This window comes from Strongylocentrotus purpuratus, unplaced genomic scaffold (genome assembly GCF_000002235.5).
Source record: "Strongylocentrotus purpuratus isolate Spur 01 unplaced genomic scaffold, Spur_5.0 spur5_contig_850, whole genome shotgun sequence".
In the NCBI taxonomy this organism is placed as follows: Eukaryota; Metazoa; Echinodermata; class Echinoidea; order Camarodonta; family Strongylocentrotidae; genus Strongylocentrotus; species Strongylocentrotus purpuratus.
In genome coordinates, this window is record NW_022145558.1 from 1,011,327 (window position 1) to 1,035,717 (window position 24,391).

The 24,391-nt window shown below is 38.7% G+C and overlaps 1 protein-coding gene across 1 annotated transcript; it reads right to left on the bottom strand.

Moving 5' to 3' along the window:
• Window positions 1–6,921: 6,921 nt before the first annotated feature.
• LOC115927884 (NF-kappa-B inhibitor-interacting Ras-like protein 2) lies at window positions 6,922–18,839 on the bottom strand. The gene is made up of 8 exons (XM_030994193.1): window positions 18,781–18,839; window positions 15,315–15,432; window positions 13,950–14,048; window positions 12,800–12,847; window positions 11,448–11,549; window positions 10,037–10,130; window positions 8,354–8,440; window positions 6,922–7,587 (listed from the first exon to the last, which is right to left on the bottom strand). Exons 2-8 carry the CDS (start codon window positions 15,411–15,413, stop codon window positions 7,517–7,519), a joined length of 600 nt encoding a protein of 199 aa, XP_030850053.1. The 5' UTR covers window positions 15,414–15,432; window positions 18,781–18,839; the 3' UTR covers window positions 6,922–7,516.
• Between the last annotated feature and the right edge of the window lie 5,552 nt (window positions 18,840–24,391).

Genomic DNA, 24,391 nt, shown 5'->3' on the forward strand with positions numbered 1-24,391 from the left:
GATTATATTTTACAGAGGCATAAATCATTGTATCCATCTATAAGAAAGTCTCTTTAAAGCCCCACTGCACTACTTATAGCTACTTGCGCCCTCTATTTAGCAAACAATGCCTTATCGGTGCCTGTTGGTCCCCCATGATCCTCTTTTTCTTATGGTAATCGATGAGATTACCACCTGTCAGTGACCTTGCAGGGAGGTCTAATCCCCCCTGGCCAAACTAGTGCAGACGGGCTTTAAGACATTGGTGTGACAAATTTTCTGATTGCTGCTATTATTTTGTGGGTCTATCTATAATAAAGATATTTTGATGTTCTGAATCTGGGATTGAAGTTTCTGAGGAAGTAGAACTTGTAAATTATATCTGCGAACTTCAAAAGATATTAATATTGACACAAGTTTCAACAAGAACTGAACAAAAGTTATCCTCTATACATCCTTTCGAGGGAGAAATCGTCAAAATATAGCCCTGGGTTTTGATTGTCAGAGCCGAAATTTGAAGAAATATCTATTATTGCTTGCCCTCGCCAGAATACAAGCATTTCTAGTTCTTACTTTGACGATTTGTCGAGTAAGTTTGGGAATATTCTGACATTTCCTTGTGCTAATCAAAGTTGGTTTTAATTTGTATGTTTTGGTGAAGCACAAATGTAACTCAAATAAGCATCTCCTGTCTCTTATGGCACAACTTTAAAAAAAATTCAAAATGCAGTTCTAAGTTTTTATTTCGCCACATCCATGCAGGTTGTCTCTCAAAGAGGCATTTTCAAACTGTCTCTGTCATGACATAGAGGGCAGCATAGTGGGCAACCCTGGTTGGCTGAGATGCATGCAGGGGCACGTTTTGTTCCACATTTTAGTTTGGTAATTATTCACAGTGAAAACAATTTTGTCGTGTGTATGTATACTGCCATCTGTGTCGTTCTGTGTTAAGGTGAAATTTCTTGCTTCTCAGTACACCGACTCGTAACTTTCCTTAAAGTACTTTTTTTTCGTAAATGTTATCTCGGATCCATTAAAGGGAGCCCTCATCGACATGACGATGATCGCTCGTCTTATAATCACCAAGTGAACTCGAGAAAATACAGTGTGAACATGTTGATGACATCATCATTGATGCATTGTGGGAGTATATGTAGGAAATGGACGGCGACCTTTCTGTGCGGCCTCTCTTTAAACCTGGAAACGAGCGTAGAACCTCTGAATGTACTTACGTATATGTACTGACGCGAGATCCTTCATTCTCTTTTTAAAATCCTGTCGATACTGTAATCACGAGGAGTTCGATTTTAAAAGAATGTACATTTTTTTTTTCATTTATCATTTCAAACCGCATCGGTGCTAAATGCTTCATTTGTTTTCTTAGAAAAAAAAAATAAGAAAAAACCTTGTACAGAATGTAAGATATTTTACCAGAGAAACTTTTTACAAAGCTTTTGTAAAGCGAGACTTTATATAATTTTACTTGGGACTTGTGTAAGAACATGGCATATTTTCTGAAATTTGTGGGTTGTTTTTTTCTATACGTGTTATAGAGCCACTAGTTTATATGTGTTGTGTAGTTTGCATGCAATGACAGTGTTTTAGTATTGTCGTCACAGAACCATTTCATGCTTTTATTTGATTTCCTGATTGTTTCATCTTCTACTTACTGCCTGTGAGCTTGCAAGTACGTTTCGTCTAATAAGTTCAGTTAAGTTTTTAAGGGATGATTTTTTTTTTCTTTTTCGGTTGGATGTGTTTGTATACGGCATGCACTGCAACATGGGACCAAACACTGTATCGTAGTCATTAAGTCAAGCAACTGAAGCAAGTTATCCTTAATTTAGGCAACCTAAAAGTTGTCGGGTTCACATTGAAGTTTTTATGTTCAAGTCATGGTTTGACATTAAAAAAAAAATATATTAAAAGGTAACAGGAAGTCAACCTGTCTTAGTGGCCACCTCTTCATAATGGCCACCTATATCGTCTTCACTATAAAGAAATGTGTGTTGTAAAACCTGTCTAGAAAGACCACCAGTCTAGTCTAGAGTTGCCACTTTGTTCCGTTTTCCATGGGTGGTCATACATAGAAGATCGACTGGTTTAACTATGAAATAAAGTATTCAACCAAAGATCTTTAAAGAAAAAAAAAATATTCCAAAGAAATGTGAAGAAAAACAAAAATAAAAAAGGGTGACTTTGTGGTTCTTTTTGAAGTGTCACACAGTGAACCAATACACAATTCTGAAAATGTTGTACATTCAAATCTGAGAAAACAGATTTGCCAGTGAAGTCATGTGGCCTTTCTAGACAGGTTTTACAAATCCATCTCTGCTGAGTGCCAGAAGGTTGTTGTTCTTGTTCTTCAGTTGCAGTACAGGCCACCATCAGGTGTATTTAACTCTTTATAACTACAGTCAAACCTGTCTGTAGTGGCCGCCCAAGGAAAAAGCAAAAGGTGGTCTTTGCAGACAGGTTCCTTTAGTAATTGTTTCAATGAGAAACCATTTTAAAGGGGAACAAAACATTTTGGTCTTTGTAGACAGGTGGTCACTAAAGCAGGTTTGACTGTATACATACATACATGAAGAGGCAATGCCCTTCTAGCTCTTTGCATTCATGGAGAGTAACGTTTGATGGTGGTCTAAATAAAGAGTCGACCCCCTGCAAAAAAAAATATGATTGTACAATGTTTGTACTGCTAAGTGCTAAGTGATAAAGACCATGAAGACGTTATTGCCAGAGCAGATTTTGTACAAATGTCAAATCGCCATTTAATTTACACATAGTGCCAGAACTGAAATTGCCTTCTAAATTGACTGTAGAGTGTACAGAAGCACTTGCATGAATCAGATATTGAAATATATGGTTTGATCTTTACTCAAAAGTTGCCTTTAGAATTATGAGGATATCGCATTTTACATCTCAATTTTCATTTCAGAATTATTATTTTAGTTTGCGAAGTTTCTGGATTGACAGAAACACGATAAAAACACCCGTCTTGATGACATATTGGGAGTTTTTTGTTTGAAAATCAAAGCATGCCTTGTATGGGATGTACAGAATATGTAATATCTTTGGAACTACAAGGACGTCGGCTCTGTCCTAGAGTATGCAGGTCGACGCCCTTACGGCTGCACAAAAATAAGATGTTGCCAATTTAAAATTATGCAATTTGTTTATTAAAAAAAAATCTCTCTTTAACACCAACTAATGTATTGGTGGTGTGAACTGGTATCTTTTGAAGTATTCTGGGCCCCGTTTCACAAAACTTGTCATCAGTGATAAATGACAGTTGTTGTTATAAGCTACTGAAATCCTTGCTTCTGATTGGTTATCCGCAGATTTGTCACTGATTATTGTCATTTGTCATTGAAAAAAGGCTTTGTGAAGTGGGTCCCTGATCACTACTGTGTTTTCACAGCGAAGGTCTACATATTTGATGCAGATGTGTACGGGAGAGATGCCAATTTAAAGATTTAATATATTGCAGATTCAGAATGAAGGTCTTCAAATATTGCTTATGAAAAATAAAAAGGTGACAACTCTTTTTTAATCCAAAAGAATAATAAAAATGGTTTATTCAATAAATGTGTTTTTCTCCCCTTTACTTATAATAATTATTTAGTTGACAATATATATACTTTGGAATATGAAAGTAAACAGAAAAACTCTTCGCTGCCCATATATTTTTTTTTCAAGCTGAATTGAAATTGCTTTGTATTCTTGACCTAGGATTTTAAAAGGATTTTAGTACCTGTAAATGAACATAATCTTATTTAAAATGGATAGATGAACGAGGGAAAATAGGAACCAAAAGTTGTTATATGACCTGTAGGTTTTATGCAGAGGACAGGCAATACCAGATTTTAATTGTATTCACTTTTAATTTATGATTGACTTTGTATGCTCTTACAGGAATTGCTTCTGGCAAACACTCAGAGAATAGCACATACATTTTGAATATGTGGTTGAGAGAAAATTACCATTTTCTTCTCAAATTTGACATTGTGTCATCTTTTCTTTAAGATACCAAAGTTTAAATTCTTGTTCGAGTCATTGTTGGCATTAATAGGCAATTTAATATTTTTTAAAGTGATGAATATGAATAGGAAAATTGAACCAGATGTGCATATAATGTCGTAAGAATTATGGACCAGTATGCAAATTCGAACTGCCTCATGAATATTCATAGGCTAGACTAATGTGAATTCAAATTCAGTGTCTTCAAATGTAATTTAGAAAAGCTCTATTTAGGGAAGGAAAAGACAAAAAGACTCACAAGTGCCTATATGTTAGAATTGAGAAGAGACAAAGATTTACTATGGAATTAAGACATTTTTTAACAACAAATTATATGTTATTTCTTATTTTGTTTCTTTTAAGTTGCCCGAATGATGTGTTTGGGGGAATAATTGAGATAATAGCTTTTGTTTGTCATTGGTGAGTCTTTTGTGTTTCTTGTGAATTTTTGTACCATGTAGTGTACAAAAAAAAAAAGACTGCAAAAGATTATGCTTTTCATTCATCTTTTGTACAAATAAAAGAAAAAAAAGTTTGCAGAAATACACAAAATAAAACTTTCGTCTCGCTTTTGTTGTCTACCTCGTTATAGAATATTTTATTGTGAAAATATACAAACACAAACAAGATATTACAAGCAAATATAATATAATTGTAAGTACACAAAATGAAGGGTAGTGAAGTGAATACATGGTTTTCATAAGTCAGTAGCAAAGATATAAAATTGTGAAAGTAAGTCATCACTGTGGTTAATTAAATTATTCATACCCTTACCAAGTTATGTAATTTTTTTAAGTACATAAGTGAAAGTTTCTTAATGTTACATGTACATCTTCAAGATTACACCTATAAGTATTCAACATTGGCCCTAATTCATTGTGTCAACCTTTCATTCTTGAGTTATGAAAAACACAAAAAACCTCAAATTTACAAAGGGAATGAATAATTTAGTTGTGTTACCTATATGTGAAACACTGCCTAATATGCTTAATATTCATACATTTTTAATGTGACTTTTTAATCATATTGAATACAGTCTTGGCAAGAATGGACTAAACATACATCATTACATCAAAATTTTGACCAACAAAGAAAGCAATGGTTATATCACAGAGGAACATTACTAGAAACCTTTCAGCATCAAACTGTTTAGCGACCCTTTTTTTAAATGTTTCAATTTTTCACCAAAAATAATGAATTATTGTAGTTTTTGTCAAAAATTATTAATTTTCTGTTTTTCATGAAGTTTGCTGCATTTCCCCTACTATGACTAGAGATGGTGGTTATTATGGTAAATTGATGAAAAAAAAAATAAATAAAGCCATTTTGAAGAAGAAAATACTTTTTGAATCACTTGCTTTTCAGGATCGAACTGTTAAATGACCCATTTTACTTTTTGTAAATTTTTTACCAAAAATAATAGTGAATCTAAAACTAAATGGTTTTCAAATAATGTAGATCAGTGATATATAACATCAGAGCAGCAGCAGCAGTCAACAATTATCTGTAAATATATGAAAGGCTATTGTTTACAATTGCACAGTATATATACAACAACAAATTCTGACGAGACATTTTCAGAACATACCCTTTTCTTGATGGAGGGGGGGGGGGGGGGGAGGGGAGGATGTTGATAACAGTAACATGTTGGGGCCCCGAGATATTGATCGACTGGATTTATACATAAACATGGCCAAAGCCTCTCTGTTCAATCTGAATCAAGCAAGCTTGTCACAAATAAGAGGAATGGTACAGGCAGTGATTTGGAATGTACTACAACATTGACTCCAAACTTTTAACCGAACAGAAACAAAAAGGAAGCAGTAATCGATATCAAGAATTGACTGCAAACCTAGTCAAACAATAAGAAGTGCATTTCATACATGTGGTGTTGGCGATGTCACGTTTCTGGACCTTACTTGAGGGACCTTGTGATAAGATTTCCTGTGGACGTAAGTGACTATGTAGGAGGCCCATTCTATAATTATAAATAATAATTAGATAAATTTGTACAAATATACTCTACTGCCTAGAACTTGTGATGAACACAAACCTCCTAACTGTGCTACTTTACAAATGTACAATACAAAACGATTCAAACACCCCTGAAAACAAGGGTTTCTTCAAAAAAACTTTGAAGATAGCAACAGATAAAGGCTATCAAAGGTCAATAGGCTATGATGATGCCCCCCCCCCTCCCAGAAAAGAGAACAAAAATGTATGTAAAATGTTATGACAGGTTTTTTATTTCTTTACGGAACTCTCACCACAATTGTGTCATTTTTAGAGAAGTTGCCACCTGTAAATTATTTTCACTATATATTCAAACATACACAAAATCTGGAAAACAAATTGTTACCAGTACTTGAAACATGATTTTTGACACTTCTACAATAAGTACAGGTTTCATATAATTTTGTTTGTTTTGGATATTGACAGTTTATACTGTGTACATCTATATAATTTAGTCTATAAATGAGCAGAAGTCTGGTCCGGTCCAAGTCCAGAATAGCCCAAGCCCAATATACATGTATAACTTGGGTCTAATCCCTATGCCCCAGAAGTTAAGTAGGTCTAGGTTTTCTTAAGTTTTATTTTCAGCACCAGGCAAAATATACTGAGCAGATCTGTTACATCTGGTCCACAGTCAAACCATGACCCTGTCTTACAAAGAGTTACTATTGATCAGATCAATCGCAAGTTTGCAGAAGTAATTCCTTGAATGCTGTGAGCACCGACATCGGTAACCTAGCAGAGCCAGGGTAATATTGGAGTGCTTTGAGCACCCTGCAGGGTGGATTTGTGCGCTATATAAATATCCAATATTATTATTATTATTATTATTATCTCTTAAGTACATAGTTGCAATTGATATAAATCGCAAATAAGTTAATCACAACTGTTTATAAGACGGGGCCCAGGACTTCTTTCTAGTCCTGGTCTTGCTTCCATGCTTGTGCTGTGGAAGTTTTAGAGCCAGGACGAATGGAGCTAACTAAAATACCACTAGTCTTGTTCCACTTTAATATGGAACCATCCCCATGTTGGGCTGTGTCACTTTCCACCACAGTCCGCATCAAAGCCAAGGAAGTATCTGTGCCACAATAATCTACAAGGTTTTCAGACATTACTTTCCTTTTACACTGTAGCATGATAAAATATCCTATTTCCACACAACATGACGGCTATCGCTTTGATAAAGTAGAATTTTAAAGCGGTTTTGGCCGTCAATCTTACTCCTTTACAAACTCTCAATCACGATTGAGAATTCACACTGGCCTCATAGGTATGAACTGCAGAACTGACGTAAGATGTGCAAAGTTATCTATCTATAACCTTGCACATTTGTGAGTGTGTTCTTGCTTCAGATTCCTCTTTCACGACATCAATATGAAGGGGTGGGTCTGTGGTCATGAATCGCCAAAGCTTTGCAGTTGTTTTGGCTTAAAATTCCGCACTGATATTGCTTCAGATTCCTCTTTCACGACATCAATATGAAGGGGTGGGTCTGTGGTCATGAATCGCCAAAGCTTTGCAGTTGTTTTGGCTTAAAATTCCGCACTGATATTGAGAAGGTTGATTTGGCTGTAGAGCAAAAAAAAAATTGAAAGAGAAAAAAATGAGAATCCACTGACAATTTTTAAACACCTCACCTTATAGCGATATTATATTGTAACTTTTGATCCAGAATACTCTGAAATACAAATTGTACACAAGCAGAAAGTGCAAAAATAGCTGAAAAATTTGCGTCCACTTCTGTTGTTGTACATGATGCTTTTGATGAATAAGAACAATTTAATCAAAATGATTAAATAAATGTTATATAAACTCTTTATAAAACAACTTCCAAAGTATATATCAATCCTACCTACTTTCATGGACAATGGAAGAGAAAAAAATCCAGGTCATAATTGGCAAAACAGATCGCCCTCCTCTCTGATTTTCAGGTATGCAGTAATCAAGAATTCCAGTTGTCTGCTAGTAGCCACGAGTTGGCGCTCATTATCATACCGGAAGTACAGATGAGCTTCTTAGCGTTTTAGTACATCAGGGGAGTGTTTCACAGAGACTAAGATCGACTTTACGTTGGACTTAAATATGGCAGGCCGTTCATGCCACTGTTTGCTCTCATCATTATGATCTTAAGATAATATTTTTTCCTTCAATAATGAATTGTCCAAAAAATGTAAATTCTGTAGATTTGTGACCATGATTTGCACGAGCCTGGAGGGCCCCAGGTCTTACAGGTGTATAGCTGATATTTTAAATACCAGCATAGAATCACAAACACACAACGTGAATGGTGATTTGGTTACTTATCATGAGCAATAAACAACACAAATCCACTTACTTGGAGGGATAGTGAGCTTAGATGTAAGAGAGACGATCGGCTGCACAAGACTACTCCTATTGGCTACCGTCACCTCATAGAATTGGACTGCATTCAAAATAGAAGGAAAAAGGAAATGAAAATCACATCAATAAAAATCTTTTAAATCCCCTCTGCACTAGTTTGACCCGGAGGGATTAGACCTCCCTGCAAGGTCAGTGACAGGTGGTTATCTCATCAAATCAGCTCTCAATTTACATAAGAAAAAGGGGACCTTGGGGGACCAATGGTCACCGCTTAGGCATTGTTTCTGATATAGAGGGCGCAAGTAGTGCAGTGGGGCTTTAAAAGGGTTCCTGAGATGGTATACGTTTTGAGGTGTCATGGTCTGATAGATAACGCACTGAACGGTGGATCACACTTCTCGTGGTTCAAGTCTAAGCCTGCTACTAATGTCCCTTTGTAAGATATTAATCTACATTTGCCACTCTCCACCCAGGCGTAGTCTGTGATTTTCTGAATTTTTTCTTGAGCGCTTTCAGCTCCTCAAACTGTCAGGACCTATGTTTACCCCCTCCCACCACCAGAAACAAAAATTGGTTGTTGTACGATAGTTGTCATTTTGATAAGTGTTACGCAACATTCGACCATCTTCTTCTGGGCTATTAGGACAACAGCAGTAAAGCTGGGATAACAGTAGGCCTGTCCTCAAAATCCCGGCCTTGAGCATCCAATGTGGCGAGTACGTGCTCAATGTAAATTAAGCTATCATGTGTATCTCTGTGTATAAGATGCTCTTGGTTTTTCTTTTTTGCCAAAACTAAAGGCAGCAAGCTAGATCACAGATATATAGCGTCTTATTTCAGCGCTGAGTAAGGTACGTTTGGACACCCAAGCCATGCAGGGAAGGACTTTAATTTATTACGAGGCGCATTTGAAGTGCTTGTGAACTTGTCACAAATAATAGTAACAATGTTGTTTTTAAAACTACTAAAAATTAAAGAGAAATTTTGCTCTGAGTCTAAACAGAAATTTGGACAGGCTAGATTTCGAGTGGTGAGTCGATTTCCCCCGTGTGAGTGAGCTGCATGATACGGTTGAGTGAGTGAGCTGAAGACACGGGAGAGCTTCGGCCGACAAAGTGCTATGCGTAGGGGCATAATTTATCGAGACTGAAAAAAACAAAATCAAACAAACTCTCTTCCCTTCAAACTTCAAATAGTAGATCCTATTCTTTATTTCGCATTATGTAATTCATGTTGAGACACAGAGATTTTCGAAAAACCACTAAAAAGTAGCATTTTGAGAACTCAAAATATCCTGTACCTGTGTATAAGATAACCCCCGACCTTTGAATTTTTTCCGGCAGAAAAAAAGTGTGTCTTATACACAGAGATTTACGGTATATATTTTTTGTTGTTGAAGTATTTACTGATTTAGACAAAATCTCCTAACCAAACATCATCTAAATTGTTTACAGTGACATTTCTCAACAATTTCTTACCCTATCTCATTATAAAATTAAAAAAACAAAAAAACATGAACATTTTGACTGGGTGTATGTCCTGCCAGGCACATTGAATTCTATGGAATGACAACTTACAAAGTTAAGAAATGAGAAAACAAGGAAATAAAAATAGGAAAATGATCAAAACAATGTGGCACAGGTAGATTACTCGTGTGGCATGTAAAGGGTTAACTTACTTTTTTCTTTGACGGCCCAGTCACTGGCTGTTCTGAACTCTACTTGCCTCTGATGATTTAGGTCGACTTTATTACCAATCATCACCACTGATATCTAAGAGAGAGAGAGAGAGAGAGAGAGAGAGAGAGAGAGAGATAGAGAGAGGGACAGAAACCAAATATGTTCAATACTTTGGTGGGATTTTGTGTTTTGTCTTGATCTTGTGCCAGACTTTTTGCAGGATATTGTTGACCATCGATGCAAATCGAGGGGAAAATAATGATAATAAGATGGATTTATATAGCAAAATATAATTTGTCTCTAAGTGCTTTACAGATATCATTATCCCAGTCATCGGATTCACTCACGCACAATTAGCACCAACTCCACTCCCTGGGGAGTATTTCTACCATATGACACTGTGAGGGCATATATGGCAATTACAGTATTTCTTTCCTGCATATGGAGAGGAAAATGTAGATTAATACCTTGCCAAAGGAAAATAAGTGCTGTGTCGGGGATCAAACCCACAAGCTTTGCATTTCAAGGGAAGTGCTTAAACCACTCGACTACGACACCTATAAATATATGGTGTTCCAGCATCCCAGAGGTGCTCAATATACAGTTTAGGAGTCAAAAAGAAAAATCGGCATGAAACATGTCAAATTTAGCCTCGTCATTTTCTCTTGTATCAACATCTACACATGTGCAAGATAATTTCATATTTCATCCATGATTTCCTGTGAATTTTGTAGTAAATATCAGAAAAGAACACACAGACCTTGTCTTATAAAGAGTTGATATTAATCGCAACTATGTACATAAGAGATAGGGAACTGTATACTTGCGATTGACAAGCGGATTTGCTATTGATTTGGATCAATCACACTTCTTTATAAGACGGGGCCCAGATCAGAACTATACACTAGGACCCCATGCAACAATCTCAGCTCTTCGTTTAGCGATAGCATGTGTGTTGGATTCTGACAACCCCCACAGGTTTTACATGTCTGAAGTTAGACACTGTTGGAATTTTCATCCCAGGGGGGTGTTTCACAAATATCCTAAATTGAACTTAACTCTAAGTTGGACTGAAAAATTACGGAAAGTAGTAGTAATGGTTGATTGAAATAAAAGTCAATCGCGGCTCGAAAGCCGAATATCAGGTTTTGTACAATAGTAAAAAGCCGTTAGCATCTTTGAAAATATTTTGTAAAAGTTATTTTAAAAGGCATAACATGTTAATTCAAATCATTCAAATTTTCTATATCAAGGAGATTTCATGTTCTTGCTGTGTAACTTATGAAAAGTCTAAAATACTTATTTTGTTTTTGAAGGCTAAAAATGGCTCTCGACAATATTCTATTAAAATGCTTCTATTAAAACCAAAAGAATACCACGGTGGACTTTCCCTTTAAATGTAATACATACCTCCTTCTTGTCCTTGTCTTTGAGCTTATCAATCTCTTTCTTGATGTGTTCAAGCATCTTGAAGGACTCCTGACTGGTAGTGCTGTATACCAATAAGAACCCCTGCAACAAGATAATTCACACAGAAACCAAGTTAAGACATACAGCTTTAAAAGCCGACGGTATTAGTTTGGCTAGGAGGAATTAGACCACCCAAGGTGGTCACTGACAGGTGGCTATCTCATCAACTCGGCTCTCAATTAATATAAGAAAAAGAGGATCATGGGGGACCAATGGTCACCGATTAGGCATTGTTTTCTATATACAGGGAGCAAGTAGCTACAAGTGGTACAATGGGTCTTTAAACGACCCCCATATTTTGGAAGAGACATTTACATCATAAATCTACGATTAGATTATCAAAGCAAATGCTCAATTTACATGGATCTCCACACTTGAAATTTGTAGAGGGTCTGGGTTTTGATGTTCTTGTTTTGTATGGACTAACCCTTTTTAAAATGTGAAATGGGGCTGGGGTGGGAGCAGACTTAGATTTCTATATCTATGTCCTATAGCATGGAGGTCATTGTTGGGGCAACAAATGAAATGGACCTTGAGCCACAGGTTCTTCATAACTTCGTGTCTTCAGCTGATCTAGTAAGCTGCTCAAATGACATGCTCGTCCAATGCTTGAAGTTATCAGTCCGTGTCCTAGTTGGCCTACCCCTCTTTCTACTTCCATCACTTATATTTACCGGTAGGCACAAATAATCTACATCCAAACTGTAACTCTAATCACTACCATCACCACATCCTGCCAGAAAAATATATTGCATTCCCATTCTCCAAAAGTTTTATGTCATCTGTTCACTGCACATATTTTTGTCCTAACACATATCTAAACGATTCTGCATAAAATGTAACGGATGTATCCAAAGGGTTAATATATGAGACATGTTAAAGAGCCCAAGAATAGCAAAACCTGCTTTAGTGACCACCTGTCTATAAAGACTGCATTTTTTGTTTCCCTCTAATATAGTTTCTCATTGACACCTGTATTATATGAACCTGTACATAAAGACACTATGAATATGACGGACAAAGAAAGCGGACAAAATATACAGTTCCTCAGGTAGACAAAGGAACATCCCTTCACTGCTATTATGTAAAAAGGTGAATGTGCATGTGACACCTGTTATACACATTTTTACATAATAGCAGTGAAGGGATGTTCCTTTGTGTACCTGAGGAACTGTATATTTTGTCCGCTTTCTTTGTCAGTCATGTTCATAGTGAGACCACCTGCTTATAATGACCGCTTTTCTTGTTTCCCTTGAGCGGTCTTTATAAACAGGTTTCACTGTATAACTTACATCTGCCATGCTGAGATACTGCTTGGGGAGATCTGGATTGATTGAAGTCTGGAGAAAAAAAGAAAATGGCAATAACAATGAAGATAGCAATGACACTGTGATTAACAATGACAAGGGTGATATTGCATATCAACAATGGTATACAAGCCCAGCACTAACGTCCTTTGGCAAGACATTAATCTACATTTGCCACTCTCCACCCAGGTTTTAAATGGGTACCTGATAGGATGCGAACATTAATGTAGTTTGCTCAGCAATGTGAGCATGTGTAAAATGGTGCCTGGCTTGAATGCTCCCCAAGGAGTGGAAAATGTGGAAACAATGTTTGCGGGCAAGCCTGAATCCAAAGATCGGGGTAATAATAATATCTGTACAGCACTTAGAGACGTCATCGATATATTAAGCTATATTAAATGCGGAATATTATTATTATCATTATGATATTAAATGCGGAATATTATAATTATTATTATTATAATTATTATTATTATGATTTGAATGACAAGACAATTCAAAAGGTAATGAAACTGATAATGGCACTATCATCCACATTGTCAATGCAGTGAAATATTTCGGACGACACAGTCAATGACGTTATCGATAATGCTGTTCATGGCAAAGGCTAGAACAAGATCAAAAAACAAAATGACAACAAATGCACCAAAGGTATATGATTTCACAACACACATTTCAACTTCAGGAATTCAACAATGACATGTCATACAGCAAGAAACATTGCCACTCTGCGTGGTAGATCTGGCAAATTTTCTGGCAACTTTTCATTAGTGTTTCACTATATTTTTGTTAGAATTTTGCAGATCTATCCAAACCACTGCATATCAAATCACAATAATATTTAGCCAGTTTCTATTGAAATGCAATTCTACCCTCAGAACTTCTCTCAATATTTATTAAAAAACAATCATGAGTTTTAAAAATAATCATAAAATTGGAATAATTTATTTTTTAATTTGCAAGATCTGCCAACAATAAAGCCTATAACCTCATTCTGGTTTATCATGATGTAATTGTAATATGCTTCAAATTTTTGTATCTTATAACACAGAGTTGTGAAAATGCAGAGGACTTTTCTTGCCAACAGTTTTCATTCGTTTAGACATAAAATCAGCGTGGCATACATGTATCTTACCAAGCCCTTGGTGTCGTAAAACCTGACTCTTTCTCTGCTTCCTCTATTCGTCTCAATGTTGGCTACATAAATGTCTTCAATCGTAGGACAAGTAGTTTCCTATAAAAAAAATATTAAAAAATGGTTTCATCGTTTGTTCTGAAATTTCTCACAGAATCAACCAAAAACTTACAGCTCCTCGCAAAAGTCTCTCCTAACTACCCCTCAATTAAGCACAAAGTTTGGGTCACGCACGTTTCAGGTTGAATCAGCAGAGCTTTGACATAAATTGCCAGAAAATATTAAAAATTGTGAACATTTCTTTGTAGTAAATATCCAATTATTAACAAGGACTTCAGGGAGTGTGCTGAGTGTCTCACTCTTTCCAATATTTTTTTTTTATTTTCGTTCTCTCCACTACACTGCATACGGACATACGCGCCATACGCGCCATACGCGCCATATAAGTATGGCATATTATTATTTGTTAAAGGATTTGTTAACTTGGAGCTGGGGCCAGATTGAACTCAGCAAAGCTGAATTGATCAAATCCTTGTGTTGATATTTGCACAAAGTATGTGCTTCAAAACATCCATAGTCAGAGATTATTTGACAGAAATGTTTAAACAATTAGATAAAATGGTTATCTCCTTAAAGTGACGCCGTATATAAGATTAATGAAAACCCCTATGATAAAGATGAAAGGCGACGATGATGATGGTGATGATGATAATGATGATGATAATGATGATGATGATGGTGATGATGATAATGATGATGATATGGTGATGATGTTGATGATGGTGCTGACAGTGATGATGATGATGATGATGGTGATGATGATGGTGATGGTGATGATCATGGTATGATATTGATGCTGACGATATAATGAGGATAACGATTACAGTGATGGTGATGATAGCGATATCAAAGGTATAGACCAGTTCTGGTCATGCGATTACATTGTGAAAGAAACGTTGTGGAATCGATCAGAAAAGTTTGATCATCTAGCATATTGTACTGCAAAGTTCTGGAATCATCAAAATGATAAGAAATTTGGCCCAGTCTTGGTACAGTTACAAGCACTGTACACAGAAAGATGTATATTGGACTACGCTATATCTATCCAGTCCAGATAGATATAATAATTTACCAAATATATTAGTAGGCGGGTTCCTGGAAAAATTTGTATGATCACGTATTAGTCAAAACATATTCTTTCACATGATTGGTAATAAGAGCTTCCATTTCATTTTTTGAGAGGGGGGCGTTTCCAAAACTGGTCTCTACCTTTAATGTTAATAATACCAGTAATGATAAAATGCTTTTATTAATGTTGTTAGCAATAATGAAATGATTACAATAATAGCCGTGGTGGATACCAACCTGTCCGACACGGTGTGTTCCATAGATGACCTGCTCCAAGACGGCAGTCTTCCCCACCCCCGCTGACCCGCACACCACTACTTTGCATATCTTACCCATGATCAATGCAAGTTCAAGTCTGAACAGAAAACGAAAACGAAAACTTATATTATGATGGGGGAGGGGTCATAAGCTACACACTTTATTTTCAAAGGCTTGAAAAATTACATATATATGTACATGTAATTCAGTCTATAAGGCAAATTTTATACTGTACATTGTTTACATTGGTTCTGCATAAAGTGTAGGTATTTATAGGAATTCAAATTGGTGAGAAAACTGGCCAGACACATGACAATCATGCACATTTCAATTTGAGTTGATATTCAACAAAATAAACATGGTTCTAATGAATGCAAATCTAAGGTCGACTATTAAAGTTAACTTTGCACTTATTTCCCACTGATGATAACGTCCCCCCTTGAGTAAAAAAGAGGATTCAGGGCCAAAAACGGCATTTAACAACATTTTCCCCTTTTGAGTAAGAAAAATTGGGAAAAATATAGAAAATAAGGGGAAAATTAAGATAAAATCGGGAAGAAAACAAAAATCTGGAAAAAATCCCCCCAAAATCAGGAAACTGATTTAAATCAGGTTTTTATCAGACCTGAACATGAGTACTAGATAGAACCTAGTCTATCAGACTTAATAACAGTCTAGTCTACTAGTACTACTAACTAGTGCTGTAAGTCAGACGCTATGTTCGTGTTCGGTTCGGTTCGGCAGAGTTTGGCAATTTTTCACCCGAACTTGGTTCAGTTCGGGGTTCGGTAATATAATAGCAAGCAGCATTATAGCCACGGCGGTCGGCACTAGGCGGGCCGCTCGCCCTGCCGAGCCCAACCAGCACGGAGGACTTCTGCACACTGCTTCCGACCGGCACTAATTTCACATTAAAAAACTGCTCTGAACGTAATTATTTGCGAAGAAAAATAGGCCTACTACTTACATTCGTATTTCCGTCTTGAATCGTGTTTTTATTTTCAATTTTAAAAGAATCATGTTTTCAATTTGTCGATAAATAATATTTTTTAAAGATTTTCCGAGACGGTTTTTGTCTGATGTTAGAGTCATGAAAGCTGCCAACTTGAACAGAGACTCAGGCTTGTCAATAACTGTTTTTTTATAAGTTTTTATTTTCAATAGGAAAAATATAAAATCCCTATTTTTCCTGGATAAATAAATAATACCATACTAGAATATATATTTATTTATATTATAAAATTTGTCCGAAATGGTTACAATTAAACTATTATTTTTTTGTTGAGTGGGTTTGAGCTGAACCTGTTTTGAACACGCACATGGGCTTGCGAACACGACGTAGCGTGGTCAGGATTTAGGATTTAAATGGCGCCAGTGAAGTTGCGCCTACCACTGGATAGGCATAAGTCACAAAGGTGGAAAATGGGAAAAAGGTAAAAATAAAATGAGCAATCATGACATGAAAATTAGGTACAAAATGACAAGTTTATTAGCTTGCAAAAACGTTTACATTTTTTCGGCCAAACATCCAAACCAGGCCTTTGCGATCGGTTCGGTTCGGTTCGGAAGTGCCATGTTCGGCGAACTTCCGTTCGGTTCGGCGGTTCGGCTACAGCACTACTACTAACCCGATGATTCATCGATGTTGTATCGTTGATTCAACATGGCGAAGAGAAAGTACGCATGTGCGGTAGTGGCGGAGCAAATATGAATATTCATGATATAGAGCGCCGCTCGCTAGCAATTGCTGAATATGCAAGAGGTTGAGAAGGGCTCTGTCTCTTTGATTCATGAATATTTAGCATTTTCTCGAGTTAACAGCAATCTTTAATATGAATGTTCATATTTGCTGCGCCGCTACCGTGCATGCATACCATCTCTTCGCCATGTTGAATCGACGATACAACATGGATGAATGATGAATCTTCGGGTTAGGACGAAGAATCACCCTTTTTCCCATTGAAGACTTCTTCAAATTTTTATCTCAAGTGGTTGGAAAGATGGCCAGAGGAGTTGAAAAATATTGTAAGTCAAAATTGTAATGACTTTCTCTTTACATTGTGAAAAAATGTGACCCAATCTGCCGTTTGAATTGGAGCTCCCTGGAGTTAGTACTTTATTTAGAAGTAATATATCTATGATCCAATTCTCTCATTAAATCATCAATATTTGCTCTTCAAATATATTTGGCCCAAAAATAAAATGAATGATAAAGAGTAATCATGGCAGGTTATTTTTTTCTGGTTCAGCATCAGGCAAATTAAATGTAGGACCGCAGTAATACTCTACATTACTTTATACATGATAATAGCTTCACAATCGATAGTTACACGCACGCTCATGCGCCCGCACCCCTTCGTCAGTACGGTATGCAATTGTATTGTAATTGTGCAGCAGTTTGCTGTGAAATCTGTGAGAAAGTAAATAGGGTCTATTGTCTTACTCTTACTAGTCTTAGTTTTTAGGAAAAATTCTCCAAGAAAGATAAGAAAATTGTCTCAAGAAAGGGGTAAGAAATATAACGATTAACGACCTTATATCCTGACCATTATTTGAACAATTCTCGCTACCCTAAATAGGTACGAAAATCTCGAAATTCGCGAGACGAGGTAATTTTCACTCTCTCAGGTCGTCACTACAACTTCCGGTATAGAGTCCCATCCCGCTGGCGCTAGCGCCTGTGTTCGCTGTGCAGAGTTTTCACGCACGCTAAAATCAGGGTTCTTACGCTTGGAATCATGAGCCCAGCACTGTGCAGCCTCACAAAAGAAAACCATCGTCACTGATGTCAAAAGACGCAAAAAACAACGAATGAAATGTTCAAATAAACGTTGAAATATTTGCGAAAAAAAAACAAGACCGAGCAGACGACATATTCGGTGCATACACGTTGTGTGGCGACGGCGTTTTACGTTTGCGCTATCGCGCCTAGTAATATAGCGCCTGCACAGGAAGCTGTAATGTCGAAAAGCTATCCCATAATAATGCAATGCGCGTTTTCAGGATTTTCCCCGGATCTCGGCAGAATCGCTATTTGGGGTAGCGAGAATTGATGAAGATAAGGGGTAAGTTGGTTTTGGGGTATGTTTTAGTAGGGTATCTCCACGCTGGAGTTACGGGTCAAAAATGGATACGAAAGAACACTAGCGCCAAGCTCGCTTCCCTCATACCTACAGGGCAGGCGCACGTCAATCTCGCCGAGCCTGTCCCATCCCGTGAGTAAGCTGTGCCTGTGCTCTATCCGCACGAGCACACTCACTCAGCTCAGTGCCATCGCCAATTTTAAGTCTAACAGCTCCGCAAACCCGACATTCATAACATTTTCAGTAACAATTAACACATTTTATGTCTAAGATAGATATATAATGAAACTACCGTACTTAATTATAAATTTCATGTCAGATATGTGTTCAGCAAATCAAAACATAATTGGGCAGTTACGTACCAACACATTAGGACTTCACAGCCTCACTCCTTGTTGATGTATCAGAGATCTACTTCCGGTACGTCGAGCGTACAAGGGGGGAGGCGGGGGCGGCCCTCGATCTTCTCCGCATTCATGTTCCCAAAATCTCCTGTAAATGGGTAATTTTCACACAAGAAAGTCCGGCTCCTAATACACAACAAATCGGCCCGTATTGACTTTACACACCGGAATTGGGTTGGGGGTGGGGTGCTTTCTTTCAAAGGGAGGGAACATGCATACGATATACGCGTACCCTAAATAAAACTAATTGGGGGTGCATGCAGTGGCGGATACAGGGGGGGGGGGGGGGGCCGGCCCCCCCCCCCCGCCCTGGCAAAAAAAAAGGGAAAAAAAAGGGGAAAAAAAAAGAAGAACAAAAAAGAAGGACAACAAAAAAGAAGGAAATAAAAGGGTTAAGATATCAAAGGTATCAAAATATGCTCATCTTACCATAATTAAATGCCTAAATAAATCCCTAAGTTTCCGGGGCTCCACCTCCTCGACCAAACCAGGGACACTACGGCGGGCCCCTGCATGCTTGTCTGACTGTTATACAATTCCTAAAACTCCTGAGCTTCTGGGGGCTCCGCCCTGGACTCCGCGCCAATTTGTTACCTGCCAGTGTCACAAATAAGGTATAAAATATGCTCATCCGACGATAATTTAATGTATAAAAACCCCTGAGCTTCTGGGGGCTCTGCCCTCTGGACCCAACACTTATTTGTGTCCTGCCAGTGTCACGAATAAGGTATAAAATCATGCTCATCTGAAATTAATTTATTGCCCAAAACCCCTGAGCTTCCGGGGGCTCCGCCCCCTGGACCCCACGCCAATTCGTGACCTGCCAGTGTCACAAATAAGGTATCTAAATATGCTCATCTGACAGAAATTATTGCCCAAAACCCCTGAGGTTCCGGGGGCTCCGCCCCCTGGATCCCACGCCAATTCGTGACCTGCCAGTGTCACAAATAAGGTATAAAATGATGCTCATCTGACGATAAATTGATGTATAAACCCCTAGGCTTCTGAGGGCTCCGCCCCCTGGACCCAACACCAATTTGTGTCCTGCAAGTGTCACAAATAAGGTATCTAAATATGCTCATCTGACAGAAATTATTGCCCCAAACCCCTGAGGTTCCGGGGGCTCCGCCCCCTGGACCCCACGCCAATTCGTGACCTGCCAGTGTCACAAATAAGGTATAAAATCATGCTCATCTGACGATAAATTGATGTATAAACCCCTGAGCTTCTGAGGGCTCCGCCCCCTGGACCCAACACCAATTTGTGTCCTGCAAGTGTCACAAATAAGGTATCTAAATATGCTCATCTGACAGTAATTTAATGCCCGAAACCCCTGAGCTTCCGGGGGCTCCGCCACCTGGACCCCACACCAATTCGTGACCTACAAGTGTCACAAATAAGGTATAAAATTATGCTCATCCGACGATAATTTGATGCCCGAAACCCCTGAGCTTCCGGGGGCTCCGCCACCTGGACCCCACACCAATTCGTGACCTACAAGTGTCACAAATAAGGTATAAATTTATGCTCATCCGACGATAATTTGATGTGTAAAACCCCTGAAAAATACGTGTTAATTTTACCTTTTATTGGAGATAGACCCCTCCCCCTGGCGTTCAAGGGGGGGGGGGGGGGGTGCGATTTTTCAAATTTCCGAGGGCTATAGGGTTAGGGTTAGGGTTAGGCCCCCACACTGAGCGAAATATTGGCCGGCACGATTTTCAAATTTCAGCACACTAAATTTCAAATTTGGGCCCCCACCCCTAAGAAGGGGGGGGGGGGGCGAGCGAGATATAAGGTATTAACGTAGATTAACCAGGGCTGTCAACTTTGGGAAACTACTTCGAGGGAGATCGTATGCAATTTTTTGGGGGGCTCAACAGGGAAAAAGGAAAAGGGGATGGGAGGGGGGGGGGGGGGGTTGTTGAGTAAGAAAAAAAAATCGGAGTGCTCACAACCCCCCTCCATACCAAAAATCCATACGATATCAGGCGCGGATCCAGGATTTTCCAATAGGGGGGGGGGGGGGGGGTCCGGAAATTTAAAAATTGCGCAGACCGTTTTTTCAACTCAACATACCAATATTGACAAGGTCATAGTAGAAGCACCAAACCCAATTTTTGACATTTTCACCGGGGAGAGGGGGGGGGGGGGGGGGGGGCTATAGCCTCTTGCTCGAAAAAGTATTTTTTGGGTTTCACAATTCGGCAAGTGAGCGAAGCGAGCGAGTAAAATTGTAAGCATAAGCATTTTGTGAAAGTGTTATTTATCACCAAAATAAACGAGAAAAGATATCAAAATTTATATTCAGGCCGCTCGCTGCCCCCCCCCCCCCCCTTACGCGCGAAGTGCAGAACTTTAAATGTTTCATTAAATTATTAGAGAAAGAAGATGATTCGTTGTACCGTTCTCGACTCTTAATCCTTCTCTGAATTCAGTTTCTTCCCTACCGCGCGAAGCGCGAAAGCTTTGACCTTATTAGAGAAAGAAGATGATTCGTTGTTCCATTCTCGACTCTTAATCCTTCTCTGAATTCAGTTTCTCCCCTCCCGCGCAAAGCGCAGATGCTTAACGTTTCATTAAATTATTAGACAAAGAAGACTATTCTTTGTACCGTTCTCGACTCTTAATCCTTGTCTGATGAATTCAGTTTCCCACCTCCCGCGCGAAGCGCGGAAGCTTTGACGTTTAAAATTATTAGAGAAATAAGACGATTCGTTGTACCATTCTCGACTCTTAAACCTTGTTTGAAAGCAGTTTTTCTCCTCCCGCGCAAAGCGCAGAAGCTTTGACATTTCATTAAATTATTAGAGAAATAAGAGGATTCATTGTACCATTCTCGACTCTTAAACCTTGTTCGAAAGCAGTTTTTCCCCTCCCGCGCGAAGCGTGGAAGCTTTGATATTTCTTTAAATTATTAGAGAAAGAAGACGATTCGTTGTACCATTCCGGACTCTTATTCCTTGTTTGAATGCAGTTTTCCCCCTTCCGCGCGAAGCGCGGGATCTTTGATGTTTCATTTAGTTATTAGAGAAAGAAGAGGATTCATTTTACCATTCTCGACTCTTAATCCTTTTGATGAATTCATTTTCCCCCCTCCTTCGCGAAGCGCGGAAGCTTTGACGCTCAATAAAATATTAGAGAAAGAAGACGATTCGTTGTACGATTCTCGACTCGTATTCCTTGGCTGAATTCAGTTTTCCCCCTCCCACGCGAAGCGCGGGATCTTTGAACTTTCATAGTTTAATGACATTTTTCGAGAAAGAAGATGATTCGTTGCTCCATTCTCTGAATTCAGTTTCTCCCCTCCCGCGCAAAGCGCAGAAGCTTAACGTTTCATCAAATTATTAGAGAAAGAAAACTATTCGTTGTACCGTTCTCGACTCTTAATCATTGTCTGAATTAATTTGCACCCCCCTCCCGAACGAAGCGCGGAAGCTTTGACATTTCATTAAATTATTGGAGAAAGAAGAGGATTCGTTGTACCGTTTTCGACTTGTCAGATTTTCAAAAATGTTTCTTTGTCTGCTCATTTTTCGTCGTATGTCCTCTTACTGCCCCTACTGCCCCTGGCTAAGCGCCCGCTTTAAAGGGAAAATGAAACAATCATGATTGTGATAGCACACAATAATGTAGAAATGAAAGAAGTTTTGTGTTATCGGGCGAGGGCCGGGGCGTAGCGAGCAAGCGAGATTTAGCAATGTTGAATGCTGAAATTATGCATTCTAGAAAATCCCTAAGCCCAATATGTACGTTCTTTCCGCTATATTTCTTTCTAGCTACATTTCTAAATTTCCTGGGGGAAGTGACCCCTATCGGGCCCAGGATTGCCGCCCCTGTCCATGATTAATATCAACATGAGTTCAAATACAAGCACAAGCGAGTTGGTACGAGCTGAATCCAAATGAAGGGCAAAATAAGAGTTGTGAAGCGGCCCTACCGTTAATTTAAAATTTGACTGTTGATTATATAACTTCTATTTAAAAGACGTCCAAAATATTGTGCCCTTTTCAAATTTCTCACAAAAGAGTGATGACCTTTGTAACGCAGTGGCTGCTTTTAACGTTTAACTTTGAATCTGCGGCTCGAGATTCTATGCGGCCGGCCCGGCCCCCTCTATGCAATAACGTTTGCTAAGCCTTCTGTAATGACCCCAAATCTCCCGATTACAGCCATTTCCTTGTCTTTTCCCCTTTCTCACCCGACTTTTCTCCCCCCCCCCCCACCCACTCAGTGTTATCTAGGGTACGCGCATGTATGTTCCCTCTCTTTGAAAGCACCCCTCTATCTCCAGTGTGTAAAGTCAGTACGGGCCGGGTTTTTGTGTATTACGGGCCGGACTTTGTTGCGTGAAAAGTAACCCTTTATCCAAGATTTTGGGAACACAATTTCGGTCCCTCCGACCCCGGAGTGGGAGGGAGGGGGGGGGGGGGTTCTTCTTTTTTTCCCTCCTTTTGTTTCTCTCTCTCTGTTTCTTTTCTCTTCTTTCTTTTCTCTTCTTTCTTTTCTCTTCTCCATTTTATCTTCTCTTCTCCTTTCTTTTTCTCTTCTTTTCTTCCTCTTTTTTTTTTTTTTGCACCGTCAATAGGGGGGGGGGGGGGGGCCGCGGCCGTTTCGGCTCCCCTAGATCCGCCACTGCGATACGAGTACGCTGGTTCATTAATTTTAACACGTCTTGCTTCTCCCCTCCCCCGCAAAGCGCAGAAGCTTAACGTTTCATTAAATTATTAGAGAAAGAAGACTATTCGTTGTACCGTTCTCGACTCTTAAACCTTGTTTGAAAGCAGTTTTTCCCCTCCTGCGCGAAGCGTGGAAGCTTTGATGTTTCATTTAATTATTAGAGAAAGAAGAGGATTAATTTTACCATTCTCGACTCTTAATCCTTGTCTGAATTCATTTGCCCCCTCCCGCGCGAAAGCTTTGACGATTCATTAAAATATTAGAGAAAGAAGACGATTAGTTGTACCATTCTCTTTTTTTCTTCTTTTTTTTTGCGCCAATAGGGGGGGGGGGGGAGGGGGGCACGGCCGTTTCGCCCCCCCCCTAGATCCGCCACTGCGATACGAGCACGCTGGTTCATTAATTTTTACACGTCTTGCGGGATGTTTATTCATACACCAGGAGATTGTGGGAGAGCGAGAGGAAGGGCGTGGTGGCGGGAGTTTCCCGCTACGAGCTGGTGGTACGGCCGGCGAATGAGCGTGGTGGCGTGAGACTCCCTCCAAAATGCGGGCGGGTTGACAGCCCTTGGTCGAGCTTTTCAATCCAACTAGGTCCACACACACCCTCTCTTTCTTTCCTGTAGGACTTGGTTACTATCCGTTGCTGTGTTTAATAAAATAATAGTTGTGAGTAGACTTTTGTCTGTGCAATTCTACATTTAGAATCTATCAAATAAAAGTAAAGCATAAACAAATGACGGAATTGTGCAGCGCCTTTGAAGTTTGAAGTTTGAAGTTTATTTGAATTTTATTTGGAACAAAATGCGTTATAGTTGGATATGCTAATATAATGGAAACAGTACGAATGAATGTGCAGACTTATGCACACAAATCCAATCTCAGTATGT

Excerpts from the sequence above, each read along its gene's own strand:
- LOC115927884 (XM_030994193.1), bottom strand. The coding sequence starts at position 15,413 with ATGGGTAAGATATGCAAAGTAGTGGTGTGCGGGTCAGCGGGGGTGGGG. Across the intron at positions 11,550-12,799 it reads AGTATCTCAGCATGGCAGAT|GGGTTCTTATTGGTATACAG; the intron begins GTAAGTTATACA and ends ATCTTGTTGCAG. Across the intron at positions 7,588-8,353 it reads TAAGCTCACTATCCCTCCAA|CCAAATCAACCTTCTCAATA; the intron begins GTAAGTGGATTT and ends TTTGCTCTACAG.